Below are 21,887 nucleotides of genomic sequence, written 5' to 3'. Positions count from 1 at the left end.
GAAATACTAGGGCTTAATCTGAATGAAGTGTGGTTCTAGGAGACTGTCAAAAGCACGACAAGTGTAGTGAGTACTGTAATTTGTGTCAAGTGTCTGCATACTTAGGACAGTACAGAATACAGTGAATTGGCAGAGAGACTGAAGCACTCGTCTTTCCTCCCCATTTCCCTGCTCTAGGAATGGTTTACATGGGAGGCATGGTTTATGCTGTTGGTGGTTTCAATGGCTCTTTGAGAGTTCGTACCGTCGATTCCTATGATCCAGTGAAAGACCAGTGGACAAGTGTTGCTAACATGCAGGACAGGAGGAGCACCCTGGGAGCAGCTGTATTAAATGGCCTCCTTTACGCTGTGGGAGGGTTTGATGGGAGTACAGGTATGTTTGCCTTAGGCATTTCTGAATGGTTTTTAACATAACTGTATCAAATTTTAATGTCTCTTTTTGCTGGCACTTGTGGTGAAACCGAGCATGAGGGTAGCCTGGCATCTTGTGATGTGGAATGTGCTTAAGTGGTCACATCCCCCTTCCTGAAAAATGCACTGTTTGCTCCTAAGAGTTCAGGCTTAATGACTAGTGAACTTCTGCCAAGTTCTGTTCCAGTATTCCTTCTATAGTCAGAGTCCTTAACTTGTGGAAGATACGAGAAAAAATGATCTGCTCTGTTTTGTCCTGTTTGCATACAAAATTTATTTCTGCATTTTCAGGTGTAAATATGATTATAAACAGCTTTTTCTGACCTGTGAGAAGCCTTTAGACATACACTGTTCATTCTCTACTTAGATGCATTAAACAATTTGTGCAGAAGTGATCCTTTTGCTGAGTAACTATTATAGAAGCATATATAGGAGAAAGTGTGTGACTTAATTAAAAAGAAAGGAAAAAATCCAGGGAAGAATTTTTCACAGTTCCACAAAAGTTTTCAGTAATTTTCCCATTTTCAGACACAAAGAATGGCTTGACTGTAATTACTTATCTCTAGGACATCAGTTGTGCTTTTTGTTCAGTAATTAACAGTCCTTAAAATGAAATAATTTGAATTTTCAGATATGAAGAGTTCCCTGAAAGCTAGGCAGTACGTTGCGCCCAGATTTATAGGGAAAATGTTATATTGTCATCATAGGTTTGTCATCAGTCGAAGTTTACAACTTGAAGACTAACGAGTGGTTTCATGTAGCTCCAATGAACACAAGAAGAAGTAGTGTTGGCGTAGGTGTTGTTGGAGGTAAGTTGACAAATGATATTAAAAAGAATGGTGGGAAATGCAATCATTTACCCTACTCGTTTTTCTTACTTTTGAAAACATACTTCAGATTTATGTTTTTGCTCGACCTTGTAATTCAAATGGTATGAAAAATATGTAATCATTCTACTTGAGTTTCACCAGTTTTTAGCATAGTAGTTTTAAATTTTTTTTCAGAGCTTCAGCTATGCCTGAGGCCAGCTGAGGAAAAGCTCGCTAAGCTCTAGGTTACATATGTCAGCAAAGTCAGAGAGCTGACGTGATGACCTTATCGTTTGGTCTTTAGTGATGTAGCACTGCTGTATTGTCAGCTCTCTTATCTGTGGCTGACTTTGCTGCCTGCACGCTGGGGACAATCCCAAGGGCAGTGCCAGGAAAACTGCTGACTTTCCAGTCAGCTTGGTGGTGAATAGCCTGGATGTCACTTGCGCAATGAAGGCCTGGCCTGGCTCCTGGGTCTTAAAACAGTTTTAGGTGTGTATGTGTTTTAACTGCATAGGAACCACTGCTGTTTGTAATCTGAAAATGCAGACTGTACAAGTGATTTTCATCTAAATTTATGATATTTCTAGGAAGCCTATTTCCTATTTCTAGGAAGCCTATTCAGTATTGAACATACTTGAATTAGCTTGCTTTTGAACAATGCTTAATTAAAAACCTTACCTCTGTATTTCAGCTAGGCAATTTAAAATATTTTGACTCCCATTGTTGTTGGTTACTGGGTGCCTTTACATCCTAAAAATGACAACAGCTTGTGGCATGCTAACCTAAACAGTTTTATAGAAACTCAGTAAGTGATTGACTGGTGCTGATTAGTAGCTAATCAGAGAGCGATGCCTTCCTCTTTGCCTGTGTGCCAGTCCTTGTGGGTGCATGAGCAGCTGGCAGGCTCCTTTGGTTCCCCCCCAGGTAAGCTGTATGCTGTTGGTGGCTACGACGGAGCGTCACGGCAGTGCCTTAGTTCAGTAGAATGCTATGATGCCAATTCCAATGAGTGGAGCTATGTCGCAGAAATGAGCACTAGGCGGAGTGGGGCAGGTGAGTGCACAAGGCGCAGCTGTCCTTGTAAAGATGAAAATGCATGGGTTTAAAATGTATCTAAAAATATAAAAGGTAAGCTGAAGTCTGAATCTAATGGGATGTGCTAGTCCTAAATGGCTGATACACAGTAGGTTATAAAAACAAAACGGTTCTACAGAATAAGATTCGGTCTGTTCATAGTAAATATCTCTCTTTGTTTTTTCATACTTTTGTATTTCTCCTCTTCCCACAACTTCTGATGGTTTTTAACATAGACTAACACTCATGGATTGTAATAATCACGATCACCTCAATTCTGAAGTATCAAAATCTATACAGCAAGGATGAAAAAATGTCTCTTCTACAAAGATCTCTTTGCCAGTGAGGGCTGATTATTCTAACAGCATTTTCAGGTTGACTTTACTTGTGAACTCTGACTAGGTTTCCACCTCTTTGGGGGACTTGTTCTGCATTCTGATTCACTGCAGGAAATTTTGTCCTTGTTCATTCTTAAGTTTGTATTACTGGTTTCATCCTATTAGTTCTACTTATGTACCCTTTATTTCACCTTCAGTAATTCTTCTCATCACCTGGTGTTTACATCCTCTGTACATGTACAGTCTACTACATGTTACTTCCTTTTCATTTAGGCAAGGTATATCCATTTATTTTTGTATAATCTTAAAAATCCCTTCTTTTTATTTTTGTGGATTTCTTTTTGCCTTCTTGCAATTCTGAGTATGTATATTTCTCTTTAAAGACATCTTTAAAAGTGCCTGTGGTATTCCACTTTTGTTTAATGAAATGATGCTTCCACAGCTCCAAATTGACTTTAGCATTTTCATTATCTATTTATATTATGGACTTGAATCTCATTTACTGTTCACTGTCCTCTATTTGTCTTTTGGTATTTCAGGTTTTTTCAACTTGCAGAAGTTGTTTTATTTCTCTAGATGCGTTCCCATGGACTTTTTCAAGTCAAATTCCATGATATTATTTTCTACATTTATTTTTTTAGTAGTTAAGTCACTTTTTTGCCAAGTACTTAATGGTGGTTTTTAGCAACACCCTTCAAATATTTACTGGTGATTGCATTAATGCTTCATAATGGGAAGAGATATTGCTACAAATCTGTATGGACTTCTAGTATGCTCAGTATATGATTAGTACTTATCCCAATTTTTCATCTTACCTTCCATTATTCTTTGTTAACTCTGAACAGTTTTTACCTGTATAATGATGTTTAAATTAGGTTCAAATAATTGCAAAAGAAATCTATCAAAGTACTAAATTCATTACTAAAATTAAGATAGTCTGTTACACTTCCATCATATCCTTACAAAATCAGCAAGCTGATAACTCTTATTACTAAAAGTCATGTTTCAGTTGTGTTTCTAAACTAAAATTGATATTAATGAAGGAAACACAATACACTGTACCTCAAGAAAACAGAGTTGTCTTGTGAAACTTCTAGTAACTCAGTCTGTGCTTCTTGGAAGTAAATTCTGGATTAAAAACTGGACAGAGTTGCAGTAAGGGTACTGGAAAATATTCCTGTCTAATATTGGCAAGTTTTGAGAAAAATATTTATATAAAATGGGCAAGTTACAAGGATCATTACAAAGACAAATAGTGTTGGTGGGTTGTAACAAAGTTTCATTTTGCAGTCTGCCTGCACACACATTTTGTTTCAGCATTTGGGGTTTATTTTTTGATGCTCTTTTTTTGCAAATGGTTGTTGTGCTTGTAGCCTATTTATACAGTAGATGTTTTCAGATTTTTTTTAAATGTTGAATTTCTTCTACAACTCTGAAATTTAGTTCCTTAAATATACTAACTACTGGGATCTTCCTGCCCCTCTCCTCTTTTCCCTTGTCTCTGTGTTTGCTTACTCAACTGTGTTCTGCATTTTACCTTGTCCACTGATAAAAAAAATGGAGAGGAAAACTAAATGTAGACAGTTATTCCAGATTCATATAATTGAGTAAAATCATCAGCATTGTTCTGTGCCACTCAGTGTATTTACGTGAAAAATTATATTTTTGCATGGCAGAGGAGTGGGTGGTAATGTGAAAATTGTGACTGTTGATTGAGCTTGGCTGTAGAGGCCAAATAGCCAAACCCACCAGAACTGTTTGGACTGGCAATCAGTCCTGGTGGTGTTATGGGGGCTAACTAAAGAGAATTTTATTCCTGTATTAAACTTTTGGATGTCTGGTCATCTCAAGGAACTTAAGCTCATCTCTTCTGTTCCTACTGCTTCAGCTTCACTCAAAAGCAACTTTTCAGAGGTTAACCCTCAGTTACTCTTCTTTAGTACCCACTGCTTCTCAGTTGATCAATACAGGGACAGATCTGTTTCCAGCAACATATTGGGAGGAGGAACTTCAGATCCAGATATAGGCCATTTGGGAGGGCTGAGAGATATAAGACAGGGTCCTGAAAAATGGGCAGGGAAGAAAAATAACAAAGAAAGGAGAACTCAGAAGACGGCAACAAGAGGATACAGACGGAAGGAGCAAGAAATAAGGTAGGACCTGGAAACTGGGTGTGGGATTAAGGGAAAATGAAGCACCATGGAGGAATGGAGGACATTATTAAAAATAAGGAGCTATGAAAGAAAAAAGTGGCAATGTGGCAGAGGGAAAACTCTACACACAGAATAGGAAGGCCAGTAACTCTATTGAAAGCATGGGTGGGGGGATTTATATCACATCACATCACATCACATATTTAAACTGAAAATCATAGCCCTCCTTCTAGCTCTGTAATGTTTAATTCTACAAAAGATGAATGTTTTACTATCCTATGTAATAAAGTGTGATCAGGGTGGGAGAAAGAAAAGTTGTCATACTGTGCTGTGGCATGATAGCTAGAAATAATAGCAATAAAAGAGGAATTAAATTAACTGGTAAGGATATGGGAAAATGTTAATAGTGAATATCACTGATAAAGCACTAAATAGCATGATTTATAAGAGTGTCCTATCGAGAAGCTATTTTTCAGATTTACAGTACCAATTAGCTTCCATGTTTCCTTCCTCTCTTCCTTTAATTATTAAAATCAGTCTCTTTAATAAGAAAATTTAGTCATTTCAGCAGGAGTAATTTCTCTCCACATATAGGAATGACTCTTAAATACAAAATTAGTGTTATGTTTTCAAAGATATTTCAGCTGGTTATTAAAGTCTCGGGGTTCTCTTCTTTTCTTTTTTTTTTTCTTTTTTTTTTCAACCTCCAATATTTTTTTTTCTTTGAGGGACTTACCTGATTTTTTGCATTCATATCTGTTGTTTCCCTTTAAAAAAGATTTTAAGTGGTTCCCTTTCCATGGAATCCTTTATGAGCTGTATTTGCAAACCTGTATCTCTGCTTTGAGTTTCATAGTCTTAAATGTGGCATTTATTAGATTTCCCAGTATACTTTCATAGAAGTGCTTTTTAAGTTGTCTTTATGGTCCATCACTCAGAAGTTTTAATGCAAAAAAACCCCCATGTTTCTCAAATTCATTGTTTGGGTTCTAATAATGCATTATAAAGGGAGAAATAAATAAAGAGGCCTTTCTTTCCGCTTCCCCCATTTCCATCTTTCCAGTATGTGCAGTCCAAATAGCAAATAGATAGAAGTAGCTTTACTCGCTCCTTCATTCCAAGCTCACAAATTGATAAGCTTTTGTTGTAAAGTAAAGGAGACCTTAGGATTAAAGGACACCCTTTAATATCCTTTTGGATATTTTGATAACTGAAGCTTGGTTCAAAGACGCTTGGTGTTCTTCAAATCCCAGAGAAGGTACTCGCTCTCAACTGTTTACTTCTGTTCCATCTATCTGTTTACAAGGTATTCCAACACTTCAGTGGAAATATCCCTATTGTATAATGTCTATCCATTCAGCTTTTATCCTCTGTACTGCACAGTTTTTACTTTCTAAAAATTCACTTACACTTTATCATCTTGTCAGATTTCTGTTATGCTGGCTGAGCACATTGTCTCATTTACTGTCACTTCTAATTAGTCCTAAATTTCTACAAGCCTCATTTTCCTGCACGTCATTTTTCATCCAAAATTTTCTAAATCTTCTGTTGCAGAACAGCTCTGGTCTTTGTATGCTGCAGTATGGTAGATGGGCACGCAAGGCATTTTATCAGTGTCTTGCTGTAGTTACTGTCTCTTTGCTTTAATGCATCCTGACCCAAATGTTTTCTGAAATAGTTTCCAACATTGACTTAATGAAGGATTTATGTTAGCTGACATATTTGTTGTTTCTCCTTTGCATCATTCAAATAATTCTATGGTTAATTCTGAGTATTTTCATATGTTTGCAGGTGTTGGTGTGTTAAACAATTTATTGTATGCAGTAGGTGGTCATGATGGTCCTTTGGTAAGGAAAAGTGTTGAAGTGTTTGACCCCATTGCCAGTACGTGGAAGCAGGTTGCAGACATGAACATGTGCAGACGGAATGCAGGTATGTGCAACAACGACTAGAACTGTGCCAATGTCATTTGTGAATGGCATGTACCTGGATTTTTTCTGCTTTCATAAAAAACATGCTTTTGGGCAGTGTCTAATTTTCATACTGGTTTCCTGCACTTTTTTAGGTGTTTGTGCTGTAAATGGTCTCTTGTATGTAGTTGGAGGAGATGACGGTTCCTGTAATTTATCAACAGTGGAATATTATAATCCAACAACTGATAAATGGACGGTTGTGTCATCTTGTATGAGTACAGGAAGGAGCTATGCAGGTAAGGCATATAGATATTTCTAATAGACTTTTTAAAGTATAGCATTTGACAAAGCATCCAAAGAGAGTATTTTCATAGGTAAAACCTGAGATAATAAAATGGGTAGGAAGAATCTGATGGTACATTTCGAATGATGGCTTCAAATAATTATTCACTACAAGGAAAAAAGAAAATGGATTAAAGTGTACTCAAGAGTGATTTAGCACATAAGTGGTGAGTCAGAAAGATGATTCTGGTATGACCAGTTTCTTTAACAAGAAATTTGTGTCTCAGTCTAAGGTGTCCAATTCTGAAATTCTTTGGGATTTGATATTTAGAAAATGAGCTGTTTTCAGGAATCTTTTCCTTTAATAATTGCAGTTTTTCAAATGAGTTATTTAATGACTGTTTAGTGAATGTTAAGTATATATTTCACTGATGGCAAAATTAAACTTGATTAGTGGCAGGTTTTTTCAAGTCACAGAAACTTTCAGAACTTTGCACTGATTCAGACAGCTTTGTGTCAAAGAGAAATCAGGGGAAAATAAGTACATTGATGCTGGTGCACAGTTAAATGCTGATTGCAATGTATCATATTAAAATTTTATGTATTTTTTCCTTGATAAAAAAAATACTGCCTAAATATTTATGCCTTTTTTTCCTCTCCCTCTAGGTGTTACAGTTATTGACAAACCATTATGATCAGTAAAGGGATTTTCAACTTGATTATGCACTAGAAGCAGTCTTCAACAAGTGTATTTGAAGTGACTGAGTATCTAAGCACTTCTCTACTTGTAGCTGCACCTTGAGTCACAGTGGAAGATGTGACTGTCTACAATTACAGATGACAGATGATGAAGATTACTCTAGGTAGAAGCAATGTGTAGGATTATTCTGCAGTTGAGCAGAAGCTGATTGAACTCTTGAAGTCTGGTGGACCATTTTTTTTTATTGCAAGGTCTTCAGAAAAAACCCCAACACTTTCATAAGGACCGACTTCTGTCAGTAATGACTGAGAAACGGATTGTGAGTGAAGAATGGTGTGTATTCTGGTGAAAGTAAATTTTTGTCTTATTTTTTCCAGAGACTAATAAATATATTTAAGGAAATGAACTGTCAGTCTTCATAGTAGGTATTGAATCCCACCTCAGTAATTCAAGCTGGCATGGGGTAAATTTGTTTCCTTTTATAAAACTTTTGTTACATAACTATACTACGTGCATATGTTTGTGTGAGCATAAGTTGCTCTCTATTGAAACTCTTCAAAACCTGATTTTACTATTTATAATTTGGCACAGTACTTTGAATATGTCAGTACTATGTTGTAAAACAGAGATGTATTTTTTGATATGTAACAATGCTTAACACTAATTCCCGCTGAAGGAGATCAGAGACGGTATAACACTTCTTGAGCAGGTGTAATTTCAATATCTTTTTAATAAAAATGTTGTCTGTACTTACGGGGGTTTTTTTTCCTGTTCAATTTTGGTCACATTTAGATGTTACTTCTTTTTTACCTTTTTATCCAAAAGGTGATTTGGCATGACAATAACTGAAAATTTATAGTGAATGTATGCAATTGCGTTGAACTTGCATGGTACAAAGGCCTATTTATGCGTGTAACCTCAGCTTCTATTAGCCAATATCTGAATATACTGTATGTGGCCATGCTTATAAAGCAGCACATTTTTATTTGTTCTTGGATGGCCTCCTTTTAACATGACCAAAGTTACTGTCATATTTGAGACATTTTCTTCAAATAAAAGTTTGTACATTGTTTCCTAATGCCAACAGGTCGCTTAAAACTTGTTTTTCTCAATACGAGTCTCAAACCAAATAATCTTGACATCAGTGAAATAAACTGGGGGGAAAGGGGGTGGAGGGAAGGGGGAGAACTTAGTGTTCTAAACGTCTGAATGCCAACGAATTGAGAGTTTTTGCTGCAGGTGTGTTTCTGACAGCTGCGGGTGGCCATGAGTGCAGGAATGGCCACCGCTAAGTTCCCGTGAGAGCATCAGAGCGGTGACATTGGTGACACGGCTGGGAGTCACGTAGGTGCCCGAATTCCACGGGCGGTGTGACGCACGGTGGGGCGAGGCAGGGGCTTTCAATGGGAACCTTTTATTTGAACGGTACACTTTCACCCGCATGACACCAGCCCCGTGAATGCGGCTCTGGGCCGCTGCTGCCATAACAACACCGCCGCTTTTGCACTTCAATCTTTTCACTAACGCCGGAGCGGGCGCAAGCACCTGCACGGGTGACAACGCATCCGCCTGCAGCCGTGCCGCTCCTGCAGGCGAGACGGGCCGCGGGTCCGGTCCCTGGCCGCGGGTACCGGTCCTGGCAGCGGCTCCGGATCCGGTCCCTGGCCGCGGGTACCGGCCCTGGCAGCAGGTCCGGGTCCGGTCCCTGGCCGCGGGTACCGGCCCTGGCAGCAGGTCCGGGTCCGGGCCTTGGCCGCGAGTACCGGCCCTGGCAGCAGGTCCGGGTCCGGTCCCTGGCCGCGGGTACCGATCCCGGCAGCGGCTCCGGGTCCGGCCCCTGGCCGCGCTCCCGGCCGCTCCCGGCGCCGCTGCCGCACCCGCGCGGGCCCCGCCCCATGGCGTCGTGCGCGTCACCCGGCCGTACTCCCGCCCCATTGGCCGCGCGCCGCGGTCTCACTATCCTCACTCCACCCCTCCAGCCAATGGCGGCGCGGGAGCCGCCGCCGCGGCCCCGCCCCCCGCCCGCCTGACCCGCTGCCGCTGCCGCCCGCCGGCCAATGGGGTCGCGCCGGGAGGAGCCGCGCGGCCAGTGGGCGGTGCGCGGTGGCGCGGGCGGCCCGGCGCTTGTTGTTGCACACACGGAGCCGCCGCTGCGCTGCCGTCAGGTGAGGGGCGAGGGCCGGCGCGGCCCGGGGTGCGGGTGCGGGTGCCGGGGTGAGGGTTCCCCGAGGGAGCCCGTCTGTCCTCGGCCTTCCCTGCGCGTGGGCGGCGTGTGCCGGTGTGTGTCCGCTGCCTCGCCGGGCCGGGAGGGACGGAGGAGCCTGACCCCGGTGCAGCCCGGCCGCTGGCTCCTCGGTTCCCCAGCGGCACGTTCGGGGGTGGCGGCGGTGGTTAGGTCTCCGTGCGCGTCCGCCGGCCCGGGAGCTCGGGCTGTGAGCTGCCTTGGCGTCTGCTACGATGCTTTTGCTGTTAATAGGAAGTGGCAGCATCGTGGTGCTGTTGCTGAGAAAGAAAAACGTAACTAATGTTGTTGGGTACTGGCTTGGCATGCTGCTTAGTATGCGAGGGTAATTACAGATTGGAATGGGCTGCCCAGGGTGGTGGTGGAGTCACCCTCCCCGGAGGTGCTTAAGGAAAGACTGGATGTGGCACTTAGTGCCGTGGTCTAGTTGATAGGATGGTGTTGGGTCATAGGTTTGAACTGATGATCTCAGAGCTCTTTTCCAACCTAATTGATTCTGCGATTCTGTGATTTATGTGGGATCTAATCTGTGTGTACCAGCTGGGGATGGACGAGTGTCCTCTGGCCCATGAGTTGCAAACCTGTTAGAGAGTTGAAGATGGACCTGTTAGAAGGAGTCCAGAGGAGGGCCCTGGAAATATTCAGAGGACATATCGCTAATGGGGAGAGGCTGGAAGAGTTGGGGTTGTGCAGCCCGGAGAAGGTTCAAGGGTCACCATCCTGTGGCACATAAAGGGGGCTTTTTGCCAATGCTTGTAGTGACAAAGCACAGGGCAAAATTTCTAAACTAAAGTGGGTAGGTTTAGATTTGGCGTAAGAATGACGTTTTTTTACAATGAGAGTGCTGAGACACTGGAGCAAGTTGCCCAGAAAAGCTGTGGATGCCCCATCTCTGGAAGTGTTTGAAGGCCAGGTGGGATGGTGCTTTGAGCCACCTGATATAGTGAAAAATGTCCCTGCCCATCCCAAGAGGGTGGACTGTAAATAACCCTTAAAGGTCCATTCCAAGCCAAACCACCAAGGAGCCTAGTCTGTAGAAATGGCACAAGTTCAGGGCACCTGCAAGAATGCAGCCTCTGTGGTTTTGGGAGCTGTGAGGAAAAGCCCATTACTCAGGAAAAGGTGGATTGCCTCAAGCCAGCTGCAGTGTTGATGTAATTTGCAGGGATTTTGGTTCACGGCCATGAGGAGAATGGGACTGGATAATCAAGAGATCACAGTTAATTCATCTCTTAAATCTTGTTTGAACCTTTCTGTTGCTCTTTTGCTACAGAACACAATTATCCTGCAAAAATCTTGACATTAATTTGGCTAATAATTAATACTTCTTTATGCTTTTGCTCCATTGACATAACCTCAAAACCTAGGAGCTGATTGCCTCTAAAACCAATCTAAAACTTTGTTCTTTTAGGCTATTCTGTACAAAGAGAATCTGTCTTTCACCTCCTTTCCCAGTTTTTACTGTAAAAGTAGGTAGTGACTGTATCATGTAATTTTTTTTTTCTCTGAAGATTAATTTTTGTTTATTGACTTTTTCTCAAAATTTGCAGGTTACTTACAGACAACCACAGAAGAACTGTAATTGTGATGTTTTGTGATTGAACCATGGCCATGAACGACAGCGTTAATATCTTGAACTCTGCTTATCTGGCAGTGGAATATATAGACTCTTTCTTACCTGACAATCCCCTGCAGCAACCATTTAAAAATGCTTGGAATTACATGCTGGATAACTACACAAAGTTCCAGATTGCAACTTGGGGATCCCTTATAGTTCATGAAGTTTCATACTTTTTGCTCTGTGTACCAGGATTTATCTTTCAGTTTATACCATACATGCAAAAGTATAAAATTCAACAGGTAAGAGAAAGTTGTGAACTATACACTGACTTGTCTTTGAGCACATCAGGCAGATCATATAACTGTAGTATCCTAGTTTATATGGTCCCATTTCATCTATCACTTGGACATCCTGGAAGCAACAAAGTAAAATTACTCTGTGTATCAGGAAAGAAAAGAAGTGAGTTTTGGTGAAGGAAAGGAGTTGTTTTTTCCTAAGGAAGGGTTATGCTTTTCACCATGGTGCTATAGAGAGGAAAGGGTATGTCAATCTTACTGTTAGTAAAGGTTCATATACATAGTTTTTATATCAGCAGGGGAAGGTGAATAGAATTCTGGCATCTGGTGGTAGAGGCGTGTCTTCATAGTATAAAATAATTACATGGTGTGCTTATTTAATAGCAGTTGTCTTCTTTGAAGTACCTCTATGCACATCCTCTTGAAAGGATTTTGAAATATTTTAACAGTGAAGAAAGCCTGGAATGGATTGCACACTCCTAACTGGAGGCAAAAGCACATGCAGTATCTAAAGATTATTGTTTTCCCCTAGATTATTATAATTTGAATCAGAAATTAATGACACCAGCTTCTGAATTTATTGCAGTAGTTGTTAGAATGTTTCCCTGCAAAAACTGGATGTTTTCAAGACAATTATTTCTTCACAAGTTTCTATCTTCAGCCTCTCCTTGTATTATTTTAGCAATGGAAACACATTCTGCGGTGTGAAGAAGAAAAGCAAACTTGGACTGTGTTAAACTGTTGAGTACCAAATGTTCCTGCTAACTGTAAACACTGAAAAAACAAAAGTAGTTTGGAGGTGACTGACAAGACAACTTACCTTAAAACACTAGCCTAGAAAAATGAGGCTTTGATGAAACTGGATCCAATCCCATGTTATTTGTGTTGCCTGAGTTAATCTGTGTTATTGGAAGGCATGTTACCTGTCTTCCAAGGTGGAACTAAACTGACTCCAAATGAGTTTTTGTGGCACTTCACTTAAATGCAATAGAAACCTGTAATACAATTGATTCTTTTTGCTTCATTTTAGGATAAACCAGAAACATGGGAAAAACAGTGGAAGTGTTTCAAAACCCTCCTCTTCAATCACTTCTTCATTCAGCTTCCCCTGATTTGTGGTACCTATTACTTCACAGAGTATTTTAACATCCCATATGGGTGGGAAGAGATGCCGAGATGGTGCGTAGATTTTTCTGATATGGTGATGCTGAGTTTCATAAAGTTGGAGGCAGAATATTTAACAATTAGTGTTATCAACTCTAATAGGAAGTAATTTTTTGGCAGTGTAAATTGTGTTTGTTAATCACCCTTCAGCTGATGCTTAACTGCTATAAGAGCTCATTAGAATTTTCTAAATTTTTTTAAATGGCCCCAAGATGTTCTAATCCTCAGGAGAGAAGGGGGATTAGGAGGGAACTTATGGAAGCAAAGCAAGATTCCTGGTGGGATGGTTTAAATGTTGGACTTTCTGGGGGTTTTATTTACCCACATTTTTTTATTTCTCCTAAGTGTCTCTACCCTCGACCTTGTTTTACATCATAGCAGTAGTGTGTTCCTCAAAGGGGAGAGTGTACCACCTGCCTCACAGTCTTCTTGTCTTGCACTGAGCTGATAGACTTTTAAACAAAGCTGGATTGGCTAAAAGTGCCCCCTTCTCCCCCACCCCCAACACCAACAGTAGTTTTTTATCACAGAACGTCATCTTCCTTGGAGAGCTGTTTGCTTTCTGGTGTAGATAGCTGATGCAACTCTGTGTTTTTATATCAAGGTCTCACACAGTCTGTGGTTGTTCTCTGTAGACTGCATTTGTAATACTGAAATGACAGCTTCTTACACTAACTCTGTGAGTTAACCTAATGCTAACTGAAGTGGGTTAACATGTGCTAACTCACTTCAGCATATCAACAGATGAGCTGATAAGCACAATAGCCTTTTTACCTGGTAATTAATATTTTTAACATGTTAAAAAAGTAGTGCACTGCTATTCAGTAATAGGTATAAACTTATTGCTGACCGTTATTACCATATAAACTATATTCTCTTTCAGGATTATGTGTCTGCTAATAATTTGTATAAGTAATAGATCTTCTGCTTTTTAAAGGTATGTTCTGGTTGCCCAGTGTTTTGGATGTGCGGTGATTGAGGATGCCTGGCACTATTTCCTGCATAGATTGCTACATCACAAGAGAATATACAAGTATATCCATAAGGTTCACCATGAGTTTGTTGTATGTATTACTTGATTTTTTTCTTTAATAATAGTTTTTAGTATGTGTGTCACAGAACTTATTTAAACCTCTTATTTGAAAGACCTAAGAAAATGGCATCCTTCTGAAAGCAGGATAGATGTCTTTTTTGAGCTCTTTATCAAAAACAGTCATCCATTTTGTTTCTGAATACACCCCGTCATTTTATTTCATTTCATTTCACGTGAACGAAGGCTCGCACTCTTGGTATAGTTTGATCGTATCTGTGACCAAGGTAAAGCAGACTTTTAAAAATGTCCATATGGGTCTCATTGCTCGGGGAAGGGAAACAGTAGGTGTCTGGGTTTGATTGTTCATCAGTTCCCCACCACCTGGGCTGTTACCCAGAGCATATGAATCCCCAGAACGTGATCAGACAGGCAGTTCTTGCACAACCAGGGCGTGTGCGTCATGTACTTGATTCAAGGAAGGGATTTCAGCTCTGGATGAGGGCCTCTGGAATCAGTATAGCCCATTGTGCAGTACTGCATTGAGAGCACGGTGCAGCACACTTTTTGGGTGGTTCTGCATTCAGGGGTGTTGGAGGTGGCATTGAGCATCAGGTAAGGAACCACACGTGACTGCAGCCAGGTAGGATCCAGCAGTGCTTGCACCTGGTAGATGATATTGCTGTGTTTAGGTGGCACTGTCTGTGGAACCCAGGAGTCAGTGCTATTCATTTCTGTGCTGCTGTGTATAACCTAGACTGTGCCAAAAGGAAACTGCAGGCTACTGGGTCGGGGATGGTTTATGCATGCTGCCAGCAATAGAGGAGCTTGGTATGGATTGATGCGTGCATATGTACAGACATCTGCAGCAGCAGCTGCTTTTTTCGTCTTGCTCTTGGCAGCCACTCAGGTCTCTAGCTGGAGCAGCTTTTGGCCATTATTCTTGAGAGTGGTTAGCAGTTCTCACTGAAGTGATCTGTAGCCTAATGGCTGTTTCACTAAGAACTTTTCTTGATGGTAAAAAGAAATGATTTTAAAGTATCCCTTAAGACAAAGTGACTTCATTTTTTTCTGATGATTTTATAAACTTCAGCATTAGGTTAAAATTTTTTAAACTATTCTCTGTGCATGGTGTTCTATGATTGAAAACTCTCTGGAATGTCTTTTTTTGCTAAACGAAATGTAGGAATGACTCTGTGTTTGTGTATATATATGTATATGACAGAAAATGTCATATCAATCTCAAAATAACATTTGAGTGGCAAAAATTTATTTTTAAAAATGGTCAAAGATGAGAGATTTTTAATTTTTATTTTGATAATAAATTTCTAAGTGAGTCCTGCTTCTGAGAATATTTTGGCTTCCTTCTTTCTTCCAAGACTGGATGTATAGCAAAGCTAATAGGAACTTGCCAAACACTTTTAATATTCCTGAAATAATGTTTTGACGTGGGGTGATGGTAAGCCTAAATAAAAGTTTTTAACTTTTCAACTAGTAGTGAGGTGATTGGAATCACTATTAGAGTGATAATCCTTATGACCTTGGAATACTGTTTTTCCAAAGAGGAGCTAAATATGTGTGTTATGGCCCTTGCTCAGTCATACCTTTCCCTTTGCCCCCAGCATTGTTCCGTTTGTCCTGTTGTAGACTTGTGGGGTGATGGGAAAGGGAGAATATTGCAAAATGGTGGTTCTGATTTGGGAGTACATAAAACTGAAAATGGTGACTGTTCCCTGTCTGTCATCTCTTTCTAGTCTCCGTTTGGAATGCAAGCAGAATATGCTCATCCTCTGGAAACACTCATCCTTGGAACTGGCTTTTTTATTGGAATCGTCGTTTTCTGTAACCATGTGGTTCTTCTGTGGGCATGGGTGATTTGTCGCTTGATGGAAACCATTGACGTACACAGGTGAGATGCTCGTTGCTTCTTAATAATTGTTTTTTCTCTTGTCCCTACATCTGTCTCAAACTCACCTGTCTCTGTCCCTCAGATGTACTATTTATTTTGCACTAAAATGCCTTTATGTGTCTTGCAAAGAATGGCACAACCACCTGGAGAGTTATCACTCTTTCCTGTTCTCAGGTGGTGTTAACAGCAGGTCTTGCTGATTAAAAGAGTGTAGACTCTGAGCTAGAGCCTCTCAAGGAGGGTTAGAGAAGCTAGGCGCCTCATTAGGATGTCTGGCTATTGACACTTGGTGTGCAAGTGATCTTACGCATATTGGAACACCAAAAATCAATTACAAAAAGCGATATTCCAGCCAATAGTTCTTTCTGTTTAGTATTTTGCCAGACCGTTTTCTTGCTCAAGAGAAGCTTTATGCTGTGTGACCACTGGCTCTCTTTAAAACAAATACATACATTTATTTTGTTTATTTGTTTGTTTATTTATTGTGAATAAAAAGGACAAGACTTCTTGTCTCTGTACAAGTCTCTTCTTGACTTGTTTCAAATTTGGCTCCAAAATGCTGGGGCAAATCCCAGCAGGCTTAGTTTAGTTCATTTACAAATGGATGAGCTTTTCTTTCCTGTGTTCAAGAGGAAGGGGACATTGAGAGTTCATTTCTGAAATGACAGTATTAACACTTGACTTTGTTTTTGTAAATATATTATGAAGCAGATAGTGGCTTATTGCAAGCTGAGTGTAAGGTGTTTTAGTGGAACATAAACTACCAGTAAACCCATGGCATAAAGCATTCCAACTTTAGTCATATTTTGTTTGTAGACTTCCCAAAGTATATGTTTTGACACACCATAAACTCACTGATGCAAAATAGGAAATTCCTGTTATAATTATCATTTTAGGTTGTTCTCCACAGGAGGGGTTTATAGTGAATTGCCTTGCGCTCTCCCCACTAGGTGGTGGTAAGAGGCTTTCCAGTACTACTAAGCAAAAGAGTTGGAATCCCTCTAGAGCACACTGTTCTGCTTTTAATCTTACTTTGATCCTATATTTGAAGAACTTGCAGTAAGCTGAAAATAAGAGTAGACATACAATAATTGTTGATTTGAGATGCTCTCTGATGGGCTGCTGTGCTGATGTCCGTAGCTTGCACTTAAAGATAATGTTACTTATTCTTGTTCCTCCTTCCTAAAGTCACTCTTAGTTAAAACTGCTAAGCCGGCAGTGATTTTTTTAAGTTGCCTGCTTAAATTTTTTTTGTATTGCCTAGTAAACTGAGCTGAAAAGCAAGTGCCAAAACCATTGTGGGATAATTTACAGAATGATTTGGCTAGGAGTAGAGGGCACTTGTTTTCATATTAAGCCAATATCATAGTGATTACCTCAGGACCTTGGAATACTATAAAATACTTTTATTTTATAAAAATGACAAGTTAGTGTCAATATTTTGTAGTTTATGTCTGAGAAAAATCCTTACCCTAGTTGGTTTTCTTTTTTTCCTCCCCTGTAGTGGCTACGATGTCCCACTGAACCCTCTTCATCTGGTGCCTTTCTATGCTGGGGCCCGTTTTCATGATTTCCATCACATGAACTTTATCGGCAACTACGCTTCCACCTTCACATGGTGGGACAGAATCTTTGGTACAGACTCGCAATTCATTGCCTATCAAGAAAAAGAGAAGAAGAAACAGTGCATAACAAAGAAGAAGGCTGACTAAATTTCCAGTGTAAAAGTCAACTTTTGCTTTTCTGTAAAGCGAAATAGTGATTGGGTGTTTAGCATAAATCTTGTTCCCTGGCTACTACGAGGTAGGGAGAAACAGCTAATTGAACAGCAGTATCTTTCTAATGGGAATGTTTTCTATTTTATACATAAGTACTGCATATATTTTAACTACAGATTTAAAGATGATGGAAAAAAAATGGGAGATGACTTGTGTCTATCTTTTTTTTTTTTTTTTTGACAAGAAAAAAATCAGGTTTATCTATAATGTTGCCCATTTTTGGATCCAGGTGGAATTACGTATGTACACTGAAGTTGGTCTTAGTTTTCTTTAAATATATATTCTTAAATTTATAATATCAAATAGCAGAAGTTATTAACTAGCATCAGCACTGTATTATTTAAATATTGAGTGAAAGTTGCTTAAAACCAAAATGTCTGTTACTAGGAAGCTTGGGCAGGTCTTTTGCACACTGGATAATGTGAACTGCTAATAACAGAATACCTGGCTAAACATGAGTTATCGGAGACATTCCTGATCTAGATTTATTACATTATTTTAGATTACAGGTAAAAAGAATAGAAATTTTTATTTGAAGACACTGTTTTTTGCTGCTCTTTTGAAGTTGGTCTGTCAGTGTACTTAGCATTTACATGACATTCTTCTCTGTGTTGTAATTTGCTGATCTGACTTGTTGCTATATTTGCACTTGTGACTGATGAAATAAACGTGGTTTGGTTTGATGCGTGTATTATATTTTTCATATGCTTTTAAATACAAGGCTGTGATAAAAACCATGTAGGGATGTAGTGTCTTACTCTTCATCTCTTTAATGAAGAAGCAGTATCTGTTAGGATGGTTTGCAGCAGTGCCATCTGTTAAACTACTTACAGAGGCAGCAGTAAGAAATGGAAATGGAGAACGTGTAAATTCTGCTGGCTTTTGTTTTGAAGGACTTGTTGCTACATTGAGCAGTTATGTATCCATCTTCTGGGCTGAGTGCATTCTCAGGCTACAGCTTGATCACAAGCTAGAATCTCAAAGTCTACTACTTGAGTTGCACTAGTCACAGAAGCAGTAGTCTACTATTTTTGAATCTACTGTAAGTATTTGTCTGTTGCACAGGAAGTAACAGTGAAGTATTTGAGAAGGGCTTAAACCCTTAAAAGATCTTCCACTTTGTACTGTCATGTCAACTGCTCTTCACACTTCAAATACCACTTCATCTACTCGGTAAGTCCCTTAGAGAACTTCATGGTGTTTTGCTTACTCAAGACCACACCTGAATTTTAGTGCTGCTTCACATGCAATCTGGTATAATACTCAGACAATCCAGTGAAAGTGCAGATGAGATCAGGCTTCAACAAAAAGCAAGGTGTTAGTGACATGCAGAATGACTCAAATATTACTTGAGAGGTGGAAGTAGTTCAGATTCCTCTTCTGTATGTGTTCTATAGAAGCATTTACTTCTCTATCTGCATCCCTGTTGTAATTCAGTGTTTTCCTCCTTCACTCTAAAAATAAGTAAAAAAATATATATTTGACTATGGCAGGTGAACAGAAGCTGAAATCCCTGTATTGATCAATTTTTAGCAGGGACTGATACTTAAGCCTTGCTGAATCCATATGTACACTGCCAGCCTGCACTCCCCATAGTGGAAGCAACGTCTTTAATCAGATTTCGAAGATGGCCATTATCCTCTGCTTTGTCAATTCCCACTCCCATCCTGCAGCTGCAGCTGTACTTTGCTTTATTTGACTGAAGCATTAGCCTAAAAACACAAGGAGCTTTCAGAGCTTCAGCTTTTCCCTGTGAACATCATTCTCCTCACTGGTTCTCAGCCTGCTGGCTTCTGCCTCCACCCGCACTGCCGCAATGTTACGCACAACTGGGAGCCTCTTGCTTAAATATTCCAGTAAAGGTATTTGTAAAAGCTTGGTGTCTCCTCAGCTATTGGAAAGCTGAAGCGGAGTGCTAAAAACATGATGGGATTGACTTACAAAGTTGTAATGTATATTCCAGTCTTCGAGAGGTTTAAAAATAAAGAATGCAGTCTTAGCACGCTATCATTTGGGGAAGTGTGCATGGGGGTTTTTCAGGCCTTTTAAAATTACTTGAATCCATGTTTTTCTGACACCCATTGCTATTTTAGTTTTTTGGGTTATTTTATGTATATCCTTAGTATACACTGTGATCACATCATTGCTTTTGATCCTCTTTCTTTAACAAATCCCTAGAGAATTATGAAAGCTGTGCCTTATAAATTTTTTTGGCTGGGAAAAAGTGTTCCTGCTGGACTTCTCAACACAGGAACTTGCATTTGAAAACCACAGGCTTATTTTCTTCAGGACCCAGATGGACCAGCATTTTACCACTCCACCACCTTTTCAAATGTAGAACCCTGTATTTATTACTGAGTATGATGCTGGTGAGTAAATTACCTACCTCATTACTTTGTGTCTTTTATGCAAATGAAGAATTGCACTAGGAAATGATATTTTTTAGATTTTAGGCCTTTATTAAGTAAGACTTATACTGACTTTTTCCCCCCTATTTTGTGAGAGATACTATAGAGTATGTGTAGATCTGAAAACAAAGAGGTTTTTGTGCAATAGTAAAAAAAGATAAATATGTGGGTTAACAGTTTTGGGTCTTCACAACGCACAATAAAACTGTACATGATCAGTTGTCCTTCCTCTTCTTCAACAAGGAGACAGATTTAAGTCTTAAACATGGTAGGACAGGGGAGTAAGTAGGGGAGGAGTATTTTCCACTACATTTTTTCCTGAAAGTCCAGTTTAGTTTAATTAAAACTCACTTGTGGGAAATAACAGTTTGTGCTATTCCTTAGGATATGACAATAATTAAGTCCTATGAAAGCCATGAATTAATTTCTTGGAGTTAATGTCAGAAAAACCCATGGAAACTTGAAAAGTATTATAAACTATGAAGATTAGGATTGCAATATAATCAACTGCTTTTGGCAGCTGATGTGAAATACTAAATAAGGTGGTTTATTTTACATTACAGCACAGCTTGCCAGAAAATATTAGTATTGATGGATATAATGATTGTAAGATTATATGACTTCATTTATTTTCCTCACAGAGTTATGCTGCATGTTTTATGATAATTTTTTTTACAACTGTGATATGTTTCTAGATTTTCAATGTTCATTTTTGTTGAAAAATTATTTATTGAAACTTTCATTATGGCTACTAATAGTGATTGCTAACCACAGTGTGTGGTTCATTGCCTCCAAATCTCCATCCGATTATGGCTGCCTCTCTCGCTCTGGCAGCTACAGCCCTCTGGCAAATCTTTCATTGAAACCTCTAACTGCTAGGTCCAGGGAGAAGGCAACTTTGTGTCGTTAGTTCTTGCTGTAATTTTCTGTCTGTGAAGGTAATAAACACAGCAGTCAAATCACTTTTCAATTTATTTTTCACCAGCTCACCAGATTGTATCGTCCTCCAGAGAAAGCCATTCCTTCTGTTTCTCAAATCACTCCTGTGGCTTGTCTCTGAATTTTCACAGCCTTGTTTCAGCTGCACATGCCAGAACTGTGTGTCCAGGTCGTTTGCTCTAAGACCACCTTGTGATACAATCACATTCTCCCACTTAAGCATTCTCCTTCTGTCTAAGCATTGCACTGAAAAATGCAGTCGTTACCCATCTGTAGTGATCTCTCAGTGCTCCTGGCAATGCTGCTTGCCAGACTGTCACGAGCGTGTTTCACATTTCTTGCTCTTAAGTGTAATTCACAATTTGCTGCTCTGAAGCATTTAAATGTGCTTGACTTACCAAGTAAATCACATTCCAGAGCTGCTATATCCTTTTTATTCACCATTCTTTGTCATCCACACATTTTAATCAGTTATGATTCACATTTATGTAATCACTGAATAAATTAACCCTTGGACTTGAAATACCAGTCCGTATGGAAGACCAGAAGAATGCTCCTCTAAGATCATGACTCACCACTTTTAAAAAGCCCTATCAGCCAGTTTTTCGAGCCTTCACAATGATCCTGCATGGCAGTTTCTCTGTGTGAGTACTTGGCACCATAGCCTGGCTATAGCATCTCTCAGAAACAGCATTCCAGTCCAATGTCCAGGACCTAGCATCACCCCAGGAGCAGCTACTACTTCTGCAAGTTGCAACAAGGGGCAGCAATTAGTCACTGCCATTTGTGCAAATGTCAAATAAGTTTTGTATGAAATTTAAATTGCAGCCTATAGAGGCTCAATGCAGAATTGTTACATGTATGGGATGGTCACC

At 39.8% G+C, this 21,887-nt stretch overlaps 2 protein-coding genes across 4 annotated transcripts in view; both read left to right on the top strand.

Moving 5' to 3' along the window:
- The window catches only part of KLHL2 (kelch like family member 2), a 57,129-nt gene extending 48,360 nt beyond the window's left edge, over window positions 1–8,769 (top strand). For 2 of the 3 annotated variants that reach the window (XM_048303660.1, XM_048303661.1), the window contains exons 10-15: window positions 178–375; window positions 1,121–1,222; window positions 2,150–2,278; window positions 6,582–6,722; window positions 6,856–6,999; window positions 7,652–8,769. In XM_048303660.1, coding sequence (XP_048159617.1) covers window positions 178–375; window positions 1,121–1,222; window positions 2,150–2,278; window positions 6,582–6,722; window positions 6,856–6,999; window positions 7,652–7,680 — 743 coding nt within the window. In that variant the 3' untranslated portion in view covers window positions 7,681–8,769. The remainder of the gene's footprint in view (window positions 1–177; window positions 376–1,120; window positions 1,223–2,149; window positions 2,279–6,581; window positions 6,723–6,855; window positions 7,000–7,651) is intronic. The other variant, XM_048303662.1, reaches the window with a different exon arrangement.
- Window positions 8,770–9,755: 986 nt separating this feature from the next.
- MSMO1 (methylsterol monooxygenase 1) lies at window positions 9,756–18,348 on the top strand. Its single transcript, XM_048304837.1, has 6 exons — window positions 9,756–9,850; window positions 11,478–11,787; window positions 12,815–12,963; window positions 13,886–14,012; window positions 15,733–15,887; window positions 17,392–18,348. Exons 2-6 carry the CDS (start codon window positions 11,533–11,535, stop codon window positions 17,597–17,599), a joined length of 894 nt encoding a protein of 297 aa, XP_048160794.1. The 5' UTR covers window positions 9,756–9,850; window positions 11,478–11,532; the 3' UTR covers window positions 17,600–18,348.
- The last annotated feature ends 3,539 nt before the right edge of the window (window positions 18,349–21,887 follow it).

This window comes from Corvus hawaiiensis, chromosome 5 (genome assembly GCF_020740725.1).
Source record: "Corvus hawaiiensis isolate bCorHaw1 chromosome 5, bCorHaw1.pri.cur, whole genome shotgun sequence".
Taxonomy (NCBI): Eukaryota; Metazoa; Chordata; class Aves; order Passeriformes; family Corvidae; genus Corvus; species Corvus hawaiiensis.
Note: the sequence above shows the minus strand (reverse complement) of the source record. Positions and strands in the feature narration are given on the sequence as shown.

Excerpts from the sequence above, each read along its gene's own strand:
- MSMO1 (XM_048304837.1), top strand. The coding sequence starts at position 11,533 with ATGGCCATGAACGACAGCGTTAATATCTTGAACTCTGCTTATCTGGCA. Across the intron at positions 11,788-12,814 it reads AAAAGTATAAAATTCAACAG|GATAAACCAGAAACATGGGA; the intron begins GTAAGAGAAAGT and ends GCTTCATTTTAG. Across the intron at positions 14,013-15,732 it reads AGGTTCACCATGAGTTTGTT|TCTCCGTTTGGAATGCAAGC; the intron begins GTATGTATTACT and ends ATCTCTTTCTAG.